Here is a 14,360-nt window from a genome sequence, read left to right on the forward strand (position 1 = left end):
AGAGAGAGAGAGAGAGAGAGAGAGAGAGAGAGAGGACAACTCAGCAGGAAGTACTGATGTGGACTAATTAATGTGGACGTCTGCAGCCTGAAGCTGAACAGAAGTTAGAGAGTAAATTAGATTTTTTCTTTTCAACAGGGAAGACCTGAGAGGCAAGTGAGGAAAAATGAGATAATAATAATAATAATAATAATAATAATAATAATAATAATAATAATAATAATAATAATAATAATAATAATAATAATAATAATAAACTATGTAAAACAAAGTCTAAAACCAAAAATATTATGTTAAAAATGTTAAATATCAATTATTCTGGTTATCCACATTTTAATGATCTGATCTACACTGTTTTTTTCTTATGTTTATGACTTAAGAACAGGTGAAAAAAAAAAGATTTCTACGTTCATTAATTTTTAATCTGTAAAAACGGGCAAAAAAAGATTTGCTGTAATACTCATTTTGGCCACAAGAGGCTGAAGTGCACCACTACTCCCGAGTATGAAACTACACTCATGGCCCATCCAACACCCATGTGAGTAGTTCCTGGATGGTTCAGGACCAACTTGACCCCCTCTCCCCCACCACCAAAGTCCAGGTGTCACATGACTCCCAACAGGAAGTTAAATAAATATAAAGCCCCTGAGGATGAGACGTCCACTTGCCTCCGATACAGCTTTCAAATTTGGCCTCTCAGGGCTTCCATAGGACATTAATGTTTTTTTCACCCCCATTATAAACCTCCCCTAAATAACGACTCACACTGACCCGCCGTGAATTTATCACCCAAATCTTTCAGCTCTAATTAAAAACGTGAGCATGCTCGTACCGATCTCGCCGCGTGTGCTCTCGTCGTTGAGGGAGCCGAAGGCGATGGCGGGGAGCAGGATGGCGATGTAGAGGAAGATGGCCGTGGTCATGTACTTCAGCAGGGTTTTATTACTGCCGACTATACCTGAGGGAGGGGGGGGGGGCAACAAACACATGAGTCAGGTTCATTACGGAGCGGAGCCGACAACAAAAGAACATTAACAGCACGAATAGTAAAACCGATCCTGCGGAGGTTTACGCTACAAACTGCCCTTTTAAAAAAGCCGAGTCATGGTTTTTGTGCCATCCATCATTTTGTGCGCGCCCGTTATCGCTTTTTAACCCGAATGATGGATGAATAATTTCATAATAAAACACTTTAATCGACCTCTAATGTGTTCACGGTGATTTTTGGTGCCGTGAACTTCGTCAGACGGCCGTTATCTGATGACATATCCAGACTTTGTTACAGCCCAGATGAATGATTTCTTTCTTTTGTTATTATTTTGTATATATATATAACTCATACTCATACTCAGATTTAGATCATGACTGTTTCACACATATATATAGTTATATGTAAATTAAATGTGATAATGTAAAGAAGTCCTCCTGTCCCTCCTCGAACTTGAATGATTTTATTGATTTATTCTTTTTTTATCGTGTATTTTATGTCATATTGTAAATATTGTACTTTGTATTTGAGGAAAATAAATATCAAATCAAAATGAAGTCGGATATTATGAGTCGAGAAAGGCTTTTTTTTTTAAACGATCAAAGTCTCAGTAAATTGATTGAAATTGAAAATCGCATTTATTCTCCTCCGTTTGGAAAATGCCAAAAAACCCTAAAAGGTCAAACAGCCTCCGTTTGACGGATTTTTACACGTTTGCTGATAAAGATGAATGATTTTGACGAGTCAATAAATCCGTACGATGACTCGGGGAAATCACAACACACAACGTGTGGGAAGGAGAACCAGATGCAGCACAGATGTATCCGAGGCGAGAGGGCGACAGACCGAGACCGGGACTGAGACCAAGAACGAGACCAAGTCTGAGACCGAGTCCGAGACCGAGACCGAGTCCAAGACCGAGCCTGAGACCGAGCCTGAGACCGAGTCTGAGACCAAGACCAAGACTGAGTCCGAGTCAGAGACCGAGTCAGAGACCGAGTCCGAGACCTACCATCTGTGAAGTCGGAGGGGTAGAACGGCAGACGGCGGCACAAGTCCTCGTAGATCCCCCGGCCGGCTTTGAAGAAGTCCTGACACTGTGGACAGACGGCAACAAAAAAAAAGGGTTAGACACACAGACCGGCATCATGGAGAGGTGTGGAGGCACCAGTGGGCGCCACCTAGAGGCGAGGACAGTAATATTTTCTCCTGGATTACGTTTGTTTTCAGATTGTATGACAAACATATTTCCTACCAAAAATCCACAGACGTCCATTTAGGGAGAAGGTCAAACAAACACAGGACTTTCACCCGGGAGACGGCCGTTAGTGTCCTCGTGTGAAACCAAAAGTTAATGAAACGTAACCGAGTCGTTCTGTTACATTTTGGTTTGGTTTTTTTTATGTTATTAATACAGGAACCAGCTGAACATGAAAGAGTTTCATTTTCCTTGTTGGTGTTTGAGGCATTTTTCAAATGTATTACGGGGGATTTCCAAAAAAACTGCACTGACCCATCCACATTAAAAACCTTGAAACACACTTTTTAGAACTGATGTAATGTTGTGTATTTGTCTATTGATTGTTTCTATTTCTAACTGTATTTTCATTGTAATTTTTTGTAGATGAGCTTTCGGGTTACAGGAGGCGGGGAGTGAGTCTGCATCGTGACTGAGCTTATTAAGCAAATTACCTAATTACCCGTTGTTTCATTTGCTTGTCGAACACAACATTATGCAATTAAATAGGATGAGTGAGTGTGTGTGTGTGTGTGTGTGTGTGTGTGTGTGTGTGTGTGTTCTTGGCAGAACAAAACAATTTACCTGAAGGTAAACAAACAAAGAGCATCGACATCCTTTTTTCCCTCCTCAGCGTTCTGGCTGCTTTTTAAGTGTTCAACAAGGACTCGTTCATCCATTAAATCCCCCATACATCATGTCATCAGTCCTTATTACAAGGGAGCCTGTGTGTGTGTGTGTGTGTGTGTGTGTGTGTGTGTGTGTGTGTGTGTGTGTGTGTGTGTGTGTTTGTGTGGGGCCTGATCACCAGCTTTATGGCTCAGGTTGGACAAACAGAAAGTCTGGGAGAGGAATTACCGTCCACCTGTTTGCCATTCGCTCTGAGCGGTTGATCGAGAGAGAGAGAGAGAGAGAGAGAGAGAGAGAGAGAGAGAGAGAGAGAGAGAGAGAGAGAGAGAGAGAGAGAGAGAGAGAGAGAGGGGGGGATAGATTTACTAAAACTGGTGCAGTTTGCGCTGTTTGTTATTGCGAGATCGCAAACAGAGCACGCAGTGATTCCTCATTTTGCGTCGTATTTATCAAACCTAAAAGAGCTGAGACATCCAGACCTGAGACACCCGGACCTGAAACATCCAGACCTGAGACACCCAGACCTGAGACACCCAGACCTGAGACACCCAGACCTGGGACATCCAGACCTGAGACACCCGGACCTGAGACACCCAGACCTGAGACACCCAGACCTGGGACATCCAGACCTGAGACATCCAGACCTGAGACACCCAGACCTGAGACACCCAGACCTGAGACACCCAGACCTGGGACATCCAGACCTGAGACATCCAGACCTGAGACACCCAGACCTGAGACACCCAGACCTGGGACATCCAGACCTGAGACATCCAGACCTGAGACACCCAGACCTGAGACATCCAGACCTGAGACATCCAGACCTGAAACATCCAGACCTGAGACATCCAGACCTGAAACATCCAGACCTGAGACATCCAGACCTGAGACACCCAGACCTGAGACATCCAGACCTGAGACATCCAGACCTGAAACATCCAGACCTGAGACATCCAGACCTGAAACATCCAGACCTGAGACACCCAGACCTGAGACACCTAGACCTGAGACACCCAGACCTGAGACATCCAGACCTGAGACATCCAGACCTGAGACATCCCGATCTGAGACACCCAGACCTGAGACACCCAGACCTGAAACATCCAGACCTGAGACACCCAGACCTGAGACACCCAGACCTGAGACACCCAGACCTGAGACACCCAGCCCAGAGAAATCCAGCCTTTCAAGCTCTGGGATTAACACCTAACAAAATCTCCACTAAAACTTCCACTATAAAAAAACAAAAAAAACAACAACACAAGGGGGAAATGTCTGGCAGCCCTGACCTGTCAACGGTAACATTAGGTGGAGATGTTGGTCTGTGGCCCTCTGGAGGTGTGTGTGTGTGTGTGTGTGTGTGTGTGTGTGTGTGTGTGTTGCTGAGGGGCTCTGACAGCACTGTGAGAGATGTAAGGTCATTTGCCCACTGAGGAGGCCTGGCAGGAGTTGATGCTGATTGATTAGAGGGGAGAGAGAGAGAAAAGATGGAGGAGTGGAGCCGGCCGAGCGAGGAGGAGAGGAGGTTAGGAATTTCTTCTTTTTTTCAGCTCTGTGGCTCCACAGAAATGTCCCCCCCACCCTTCGCCAACAGATATTTTGCAGTGGAGGTTAAGTGTGAGGGGTCGAAGGTGTGTGTTGGTGTTCATGCCCATTTGCAAAAAAGAGTGCAATGCATCATATTCCAAGCCTAGGCCTACAGGAGGGGAAACACTACGATATACAAGCCCCCCGGCTATCAGTCTCCGGGGGGGACCCAACTTGAGACACGAGACCAGAATTAGGGTTCATGTCCGACCGCATTGTTTGACTTCAAGCTGATTTCAAACCGATATAAAAAAGCTAAATCATCAGCAGACGGTAGCCCAGATTTCTGCCAATGCCTCCTCTCCTTACTGTTGGTCAATACTACTCAGACTGCCAACGGAGACCAGGATGCCAAAATCCTGTCCTGCAGGCTGCAGAGTCTGCATGGGAAAGCAGTTGCATCCTGTCAAAATAATTTTAAAACTACAGAAATATCACTCACTTTAGTCTTCTTCTTTCTGTTGTTTGTTAGCAGAAAGACTATTAAGCAATACCAAAAAAAGTAAATGAAGTGTTGTTTCCCCCTCTGGTGTAGGCGGGACTTAACTGTGCAATTGTCTCCATAACAAAAATACTACATGGCCAAACTCCTGAACCTTTTCTCGTAGACACATCATTGGCAAAGACTTCCTTTTTAAGGGTTAAAATGTGTAAATGAATGTGCATAGTTGAATTTCTCAAGAGAGCACTGAGATAAGATGATAAGAAGAGTAAGTGAAAGGTGAGGGAGGAAGACGCATTGGTCAAATGCCTCAAGTCTGGCACGCAGAGGGAAATTAGCGAGAGCTAACCAATCACAAGCCTCGTCCAGAGGCAGCTGGAATGACTCATCGAGAAGATGTTGTACACATGACATACGCTGACATAAACCCACCCTGAGGGGCTTGTGGCTGCGGGGGTCGGTCTCCTCCTTCCCGAGGGCGGTGGGCTGCTGGTTGGTCGCCGCCAGCTGGTGCCTCTGGAGCACCAGCAGCTCCTTGAACTCCTCCTGCGTCTTGGTCTCCAGCAGCTTCTGCCTGAAGGAGATGTCGGAGAAGAGGGAGGCGAACGTCCTGCCCAGCTCCATCGCTGTCTTGGTGCTTTTCTGTGGGGAAAAGGTACGCGTTAAAAAGAATGAAAGATCCCAGATCCCCCGCTTTGATTTGTTCGTTTTGTGTTAAAGTAGTGGACACTCGCAGTGATAACAACATGGGAACAGTTCCCCTTTTTATGCACCATTGTATTGTATTGTAATTTGATGTATTTAAACAGGGACAGTTCACAGAGAGGTGCATTGCACCAGGTTTTATCAGACTTGCTATTTTCCACCTGTAGTCCCAGGTTGGTGGAACAATACATTAATAACAATTCAATATAAATAAGAGTATTAAAAAAATGTACATTATAACATTTTACTGACATCATCAATCCCCACCCCACCTTAAAAACGACATTTTTACAAAGCAAATAAATATAACATTAGCACTCATTTGGAGTTGTTTCATTCCGCTTATGGCTCTGTTTTTGGTCTCCACCAACAAGAAAAACATCGCTGTTTAGCTTCTAAACCTTAACTTCTTTTGCACATTTCACAAAGTCATTTATCCATTATCATTATAGAAATATTGATAACTGCACCTTCAAATTTTGAGTGTGGAAATATTATATTCATCAAACATTTTCTCTATATATAAATTGGATTATATCATGACGTTGTGATATAAAAGCAATCAAGACTAAAAAATGTCATCATCTCTTGGTTGCAAAACATATTTTAGAAAACGAACCAAAGCCTCACGCTTTGCTGTCAAATTCAGGACTGGAGATATAAATCTGGTCTGGATATTAAGGACCGTCTAAACGCTTCTACATTAAAGGTGGCAGGTAATAATAATCCCACATCTGTTACAAATAACGCAATCGCAAGTCAGAGGGCGAGGTGATAATGTCCTGGGAGGCTCGGAGACGGCGTGCCAGGAAAGCCTTGTTAGCCAGGTGGTGAGGATACCGACATAGCGGGGCTCATTGTGTACAGCAGCAGCTGCGGCAAACAGAATAACTTAAGCCTTTAAGCTTTCTCACAGTGGTAACTGAATTTCTTCCAGAGCTGAGAAAATAGATGTTGATTAAGCTGAAGGCTGCCTTTCTGTGTGAAGCACCTTCAGTCAGACAATAGAGGCAGCTCTGTGAGATTCTCTGCTCTGAAATTAATGCTAAATTTGTGGTGCTAACATTGCCGATGTGGGGCAAAAAGACGTTTTTTTTTGTTTACCTGATGGTGGCGCTAGATGAAATGTGAGGGATCATCAAAGTGATTTCAATTCTGTCTTGATGCTAAGAGGGAGCTTGACCAATTTGCGACGGTGCTAATAAAATAGTTAATTTCCATGACTTCAGACTTGCAGTTTAAGTTCAATATAAATGCAGTTTTTAAATTGAATTGAGAATATTCCACAAAATAGCTATAAGCCCAATGCTTGTAACCACAATGGACAATGTTTCATTTTCAAATTAAAATGAAATACTTGACGGGGGCTAAACTTCAGACATGCAGGGACTTTGCTATAGCCTTGGTGCCATGTCTGGAGAAAATTAATGTCTGAACTATCACACAGTTGTTGAGAATTGACAACCTCATTGTGGCATAAGAGGAAAAAGTCGGGGGATCACCCCAAATTTACTGGGAACCACGAGTGTTGATACAAAATACACTTATATTTTGATATTTTCCCCTTTTTTTAGGGTATTCCAGACGTCCCTCTTATCAGCAACATTTTCCAGCTCTTCCTGGGGGAACGCAAGATTTTCCCATACCAGATGAGCTACATAATTTCTCCAGCATGTTCTGAATTTTCCCCCTAAGGGCTTCTTACCAGTTATACATGCCTGGAAAACCTTTTAAGGGAGGCCCAAACCACCTCAGCTGGTCACTTTCGACGTGAAGGGTCTCTACTCCGAAAGTCTGGTCTCTTCACCCCGTCTCTAAGGTAGAGCTCAACAACCCTACAAAGAAAGCTCATTTCGGCCTGCTTGTATCCTTTGCCTCATTCCAAACTCGTGAGGATGTGAATGTAGATAGACTCGTAAAATAGAGAGCTTTGCCTGCCAGTTCAGCTCCCTTTTCACGGTTGGGGACAATGACTGCATCACTGGTTCATCTCACCCAAACAAGGCCGCCGAGATACTCGAACCAATGAAACCACATCATCTGCAAAGAGTAGTGACGCAATTCCATGGTCCTCAAATCACAGACAATTTCAATCGTTAAATTGAATGTAGAAAGCGAGTGCACTTGAGTATGATAAGAATAACGCTGCGCCATTAACAACGAAGACTGAGGGCGGCTTGTCTCGCTGGCAGAAAAAGGAGTTTCTTTGAGGGCAACTGCACACAAACTTTCAGGTATGTGTTAAAAACCGAGGAAATGAGAAACAGAGCGTTTTCTGAATAACGGACGTTCACGCTGGGTAAAGGAAAAGGAGAATGAGGCCGCAAATGCTGCAACACTCTTTAAATGGTGGGTGATGGAAACGTACACACGCTAGATTACATATATTTGCCAACCAAAGGAATTCCCATTATCATTACCATCATGCCCCTTCAAAGATATTTTTTCTTCTTCTTCTCCTTGCAGAACCAGTCACCATCAAGGATAATTGAGACATAATAGTGCTTTATGTTTACTGAGGGCTTAGATTAATGTCTCTGAGAAGGCCATTAGTGGTCAGGATCGCTGCCTCCAGGACTGGCGAGGAGGGCGCTGGATGCGTTTTTGGAGGGAAAGAGCCACGAACATGACGGGAGAAAAAAGAGATAGAAACCAAAAAAAACAAGCAGACAGAAAACATGATGCAGTTAGCTGAGGCAGGGTCCCTCCAACCCCCTGGCGCTTCCACAGTTTGATGGTTGTTTGGTGAAAATGGTGTGCTTTGGAGGCCCAGCATGAACAAATGAAGTTTTTTGCGGTGGTTTCACAGCAGAGATGTGGCTGAAAATTGGAAGTTTCCATCAGGAAGATGTTCAACAATCAGTGCCGTCTGAAGACGGGAGTGTGAAATGTGTGTGTGTATGTGTGTGTGTGTGTGTGTGTGTGTGTGTGAGTTGAAGGCTCAGAATGAAGAGGTGGAGGGCAGGAGGGTCGAGTGGTTTGATGGGAGAAAACGGTGCACGTGGCACACTCCGGCAAGACCTGAACCCGAACACTCGTGCCCACGCGAGACCACTGTGAGGGCTTTGGATTGGAGTCGGTTCAACAGACATTTGACAGCTAAGGCCAAGTAAAACATAAAAAAACAAGACAAATTGGTTGTAAATAACCCTAAAATTAAAATCTATACTCGGGAGTTCCTTTAAAGCTTTCCACCCTCTTTGTTTTCTGTGGTTTCTAAACGCTTGCATATTAAGTGGACTTGCATTTTATGGACAATTATGTGATTTTGGTTATTTGGTTAAAAAAATACACAAAATCATATGTTAAAGCTATCATTTGCAACCCCAAACATTATGTGGTTTAATCCCGTCTCATTAGTTTAACTACCGTGGCACATTAATCAGTAGCTTGTTTGTGCGATTTCTTCACAGTTGTCCTTTTTAACTTTAAATTACAGAGCTGCCATCGTCACAACAGGATCTTTGGTTTTTAACGTGATCATTAGTGTATTTTTGCACAACAGGACAGCATGGAGACATAAAAACCAGCATCAAAAACAATCTGGACATTTTTTGGTGGTTAAAAAAATATGCAAAATCCTTGAGTTTTCCTCCACAACTGGGCTTTGCTTTTAAGGAAACCAAACTTAATTGGACTCGTGACAGGTGGCCGGCTGTACCTGAATCTGCAAGAGCACACTAATTGCTAAACTCAAATATACGTTCCCTTTTGAATACGGTCCTTGGAAGCGGAGCGGGAGGGTATGCAAATGATCAATTAGCTGCTCTGTGGCAGCGGGATGCACACATTGATCATATGGTGAGCTGGACTTTTTAAAACATTTTTTTTACAGCTAACAGTTTAAGGCTAAAAGACGAGGAGAAGATGTTAGAATGAAAGAAAGAAGCACATTATCTGTGATTAACTGAAGGAATTAACGAATGAATAAGGAGGAATATTTAAGCGAGATGAGGGGAGCAGCAATTTAACAGCCGGCTACAGGCCAGCACAAATACGCTATACAAGAGAATAGCAGAGAAGAAGAAATGTAACAAATGCCCAACTGATCCAGTAAAGTCAGATAAATCCCACGTATCACATCTCCCCCTGGGGGTGGGGGTTTACCATTTTGAGCGGGGCCAGGATCAGGATGACGTAGCGGACCTCGCAGCAGTTCTCCCCCCAGTTCTGCGGCCGCTCCAGGCGGGAGATGCACACATGACGCCTCTGGAGATGCTTCACATTGCAGCTGGAGAAGAGGAGAAGGAGAAGGAGGAGGTTTTATTCATGACAACGCCTCCTTCATTCCCATACATTAACCTCTCTCTCTATCTCTCTCTCTCTCTCTCTCTCTGCAGCAACAGGTAGTCAGTATTCAAATGTGTTGCACAACGACACTCGAACGTCCACGTATGTGTGAATGTACCCACACACACATGCCTGTAGTTCTGGCAGTTAAAGTGTATTTTATACAAATAATGCATTTTTATTTTGGTGATTCTTTAATATTTCAGGTAAACTGAGAACATTCCTCTGATGCTGCTCTTCAGGTCAAAAGTCTTTACACTCCAAAACCGTTCCAAATCATTCAATCGGTTGATATTTTCTTTCCAATGAATACACAGATTTTTTCGACAAAATGTGAAAAATACAGGAGAAAAAAAGCCTGATGTGGTTTATTCAGGCCTCGAGGCAAAATACATGTTTTTCTTAAAAAATTCAAATCTCCACCACTGAAAAGAAAAACAGATTTGGATTTTAATATTATTATTATTGCTATTCAGTTATATGTTCCATCTATCCATTCTATTATTTTTTTCTCATTTTATCTTATACTGTCTTTCATTTTCTCTTGGTCTGATACTCTTAATGTTCTTTGTATTTTTTTTATATCTTGCCTGACCTTCATATTGCTTGTTTTGCTCAGGTAACAATGTAAATTTGATATAAACTGATATAAAAGAGGAGACAAGCAGATAATTATTACATTGGAGAGGCTGCAACAAGTGTTTTTTGCTCATTAAATGAATACAAAACACAAAAACCGCTTGAGCACATTGTGTCTTACAGGATGCAGAGCCAGGACTGCTGGTACTGGATCCCGGTGGCGGTCGCCGTCACCCCCTGGATGGTCTCTGACAGCAGGTGGACTGTAGGGGGGAAAGGTCAGAGGTCAAACACGAGTTAGCCAGGATCAATTTCAAGTCTAATTACATCCTCTCATCCTCCTCTGAGCACCAGCTAATGCACGTCAGCTAATTATTCATTTGTGACGTTTGAATCTAAAACGTGAAACCCGGCCTCCCATCTTCTTCACGGAGCTCGACGGTGTCGTCCAAACGTTTTGACAGAAGTCTCGAGCCTCGTTTGATGCGATGTCTGCAGCGGACAACGAGCTCGCCTTCTGCTTCAGACAGCGACGCCGGCGTGCGTGTGCAAACACCTCGCCACGACGCAAACTAATGGCCGTCGTCCATCCCACCCCAGAACACGCCGACGTGTGTCGCAGATAAAAAGCTGCACGTTATTAAACACGAGGGGCGACGAGGGAAACCAGCTCGCTGCTCCCTTATAAGAGGAATCCCTTCCTGCTTCTCACACTGAGCGCCATGAATAATAGTGTTTGGGGGGGTTTTCTTCACCCCCCGACTATCCCGAAAACCCCCTTCGACGAGATTTCGCCGTGCACCAGCTCGCAGGCGTTCTCTCACACTCGTCGCAAATGACAGGGTGGGAATGTTTTGTGTGGTAAGCAGCGGGGACGATCGTCTTCCTCATCGTCGTAGATTTATTCTCCCTTTTCTCTCCGTCCGTCTTTGTCTTCCTCATCATCACTCTCTTTTCTCTGCCGTCTCATCAATAAAGTATCCTCCATTCATGCCAGAAAATGATGGGCGTCACCATGACAACAGTATCATAGTGCTGAAGGATTGAGGGAGCCAGGAAGGGAGCGAGAGAGAGAGAGAGACAGATAAAAGGATGGAGAGAGGCAAAAGAGAGAAGTAGGAGGACATGCAGAGAGGGAGAAACTGTGAGAAAAGAGAGAGGAAAAAGCACCAAGGGAATGAAAAAAACAAACAAATCATATATATATATATATATATATATAAACGTATATATGTCTATAAAAATTTGACAAACGAGACGGAAAATGAGAGTGAGACTAGAGTGAGAGGGAGACGGAGGGAGGGAAGGGACGGAGAAGTAAAGGAGATGGACTGGGATTCAATTCAATTAATAGCAGTAAGCCTGACAGCCATGTAATAATCAGAAACCATCCAATTTCTCATTGACGTCAGGGAGGAGAGAGAGAGACAGAGAGAGAGAGAGAGAGAGAGAGACAGAGAGAGAGACAGAGAGGGAGAGAGAGAGAGAGACAGAGAGAGAGATGCAAACAGAGCAAAAGAATAGATTAATGGGAGACGGACATGAAAGACACAGAAACAGAAACAGAGAGAGAGAGAGAGAGAGAGAGAGAGAGAGAGAGAGCACCAACAGCGAAACCATCCGAGGGAAGCTAACAGCTAACGCTGCTAGCCGACTTCGATATCTTCCCGGTGACAGATGTTGTTTTTCCGTCTCTAAGTGAGAGCGATGGCTCGAGTTGTTCGGGGTTGATCGTGGTTATTAATAAACGTGGGAAGCGTTGACACAATGACACGGACCTGTTTGTGATTCACGGCAGCAGCAACACATGTAGAAGCTTCCACATGTGCACGTTACGTTTTCATCTTTGGTTATTTTCTCAATATGTGAGCAAACAAACAGATTCACAGAAGATATGGTCATGTTTTGTTTTGCATTCCCCCCCTTTAATCCTGTGTTCCTCTTTATTTGTTCATTAAAGTTAAATGCTAATTTTTTTGTAAATCTGTAACATCTGTTCTACAGGAAGAGACAAATCCGAGATTTTCATGTAATTATGCTGATTTCTTTGACGACTATTCTTATGACGGTGTGTTAGATTATTATTATTATATATTATTAAAATTAGAAAAGAAACAGAGCCAAAGAGAGTGGGCAATATTCGGAGAAAAAAAGTCAGAAATTTGCGAGTATATAAAGTTGCAGATTTGCTACTATATACGATGCTAACATCCGACATTTATGCTAGCTAACTTCCCATGAATGTATTTATTTATTCTAATAATTAATACATCACAACGTGTGACAACGCCTTGTTAATAGGGTGATGATGTTGATGGTTATTGTTGGTTTTATTTATATGGGTTAAAATTGTCATCTTATTGGTGCGTATCGATCGGGCGGTTTGGCTAAGATGCTAGCGGTAGTTTTCACTTGTTGTCATAGCAACGGCAAACATCCGGTGTTAGCGGAACCAAGCAAATTGTTTATATCGGCCCAAATCTCTCAGCTCTGTTCTATTTATTCTTTTCCTACTTTGGTCCTCATACGCCATCGTAAGAATAGTCATCAAAGAAATCAGCATATTTACATGAAAATCAAAGATTTTTTTTCTTTTTGTAAAACAGATGTTACAGATTTACGAACAAAAAACATCAAATGAGACTTTGAACGACTAGCTAGCCCACCACATTAGCATTTTGGTTGCTAACAGAACAGAGAGAGATGACGTAAAATTAATTCAAGAGAGACTTTGCAGCACTGCATGCAAAATCTATGAATATGCAAATATTGTACATTTCTTTTGCAACAATACGGGACATCATTCATCTCCATATCTCCATCAAAGAAGTCACGAAATCCTCACACGGCGTCTTTAAAACCTGCACGAACATCGTTCTGCACAATGAAGCTCAAACATCCGAGTGAAGGAGCGGAAAAAGCAAAAACACATCATTGAGAGGAGACTTTAAAGGCAAATGTACACCATGGCTATGTGGTGACGATGAGGTCATCCCCACCTCCTCTCCTCCAACAAACCTGCCTCGGAGTGAGGAAGAGGACAGGAAGTGAGAGTGTGTTGCTGATGTGATTGAGTGGGAGACTAATTAAGACACTTGTCAGTCATGTGAGGATTTCTGCACGATGTCGTCAGCTTTTCCGATATGCAAACACGGCTGTTTCCATACACAGAAAGGAAAACACACACACACGCAGCATATCAAATGTGACAAACTTCAATGGGGAAAGTGATGAAAACATACGAGGAAGGCGAGACTGGATGGATGAATTGGTCCCCTTTGATCTTTTTTCCTGAATTCTTGGTGAATTCTTTAAACTGCATTATTCACACGGTTTGGGTTTGGAAGAAAACAGATTGCAATTTCTGTAAATCCCACGAGGGGTAATCCGGTCCGTCACCAACAGGAGAGAGACGAATCGATCAATACGCTTAAACCCAGAGATGTTAATATTTCTCTCAGCAGTAAAAATCTACAGAGACGTCGGGATAAAGACGTTCTTTGTTGGCGTGCGACAAGGAGACGTCTCACATTATTCTCTGATAAAGCCTCGATAAAGCCCACTGATCTTATGCTGCCGTAGAGATTAATCTCAACCACATACACACAAACACACACACACACACAAACACACACACACACACACACACACACACACACACACACACACACACACACACACACACACACACACACTAAGGGGGGGATGATTGGTTCCCTTCAAAGCGTGGACCGCGGAGGGCACTTTGATGGAGGCGACTGAAAAACACAGGAAGTGATCCGGCGAATGAAAAAAAAAAAAAGCACCGACTGGCCAATCACCATGCGGCACGCACATATGTATGATGTCACAGGGTGACGATGAGAGGAAAAGGGGGGGGCACTAGGACTGGGTCAACGGAC

At 43.4% G+C, this 14,360-nt stretch overlaps 1 protein-coding gene across 2 annotated transcripts in view; it reads right to left on the reverse strand.

Moving 5' to 3' along the window:
• The window catches only part of slc4a11 (solute carrier family 4 member 11), a 63,713-nt gene that overhangs the window by 12,965 nt on the left and 36,388 nt on the right, over nt 1-14,360 (reverse strand). For both annotated transcript variants that reach the window (XM_084012577.1, XM_084012576.1), the window contains 5 exons: nt 10,640-10,721; nt 9,697-9,820; nt 5,317-5,526; nt 2,001-2,085; nt 833-958 (listed from right to left, as the gene is read on the reverse strand). In XM_084012577.1, coding sequence (XP_083868703.1) covers nt 833-958; nt 2,001-2,085; nt 5,317-5,526; nt 9,697-9,820; nt 10,640-10,721 — 627 coding nt within the window. The remainder of the gene's footprint in view (nt 1-832; nt 959-2,000; nt 2,086-5,316; nt 5,527-9,696; nt 9,821-10,639; nt 10,722-14,360) is intronic.

Source organism: Eutrigla gurnardus (assembly GCF_963514095.1).
Source record: "Eutrigla gurnardus genome assembly, chromosome: 7".
In the NCBI taxonomy this organism is placed as follows: Eukaryota; Metazoa; Chordata; class Actinopteri; order Perciformes; family Triglidae; genus Eutrigla; species Eutrigla gurnardus.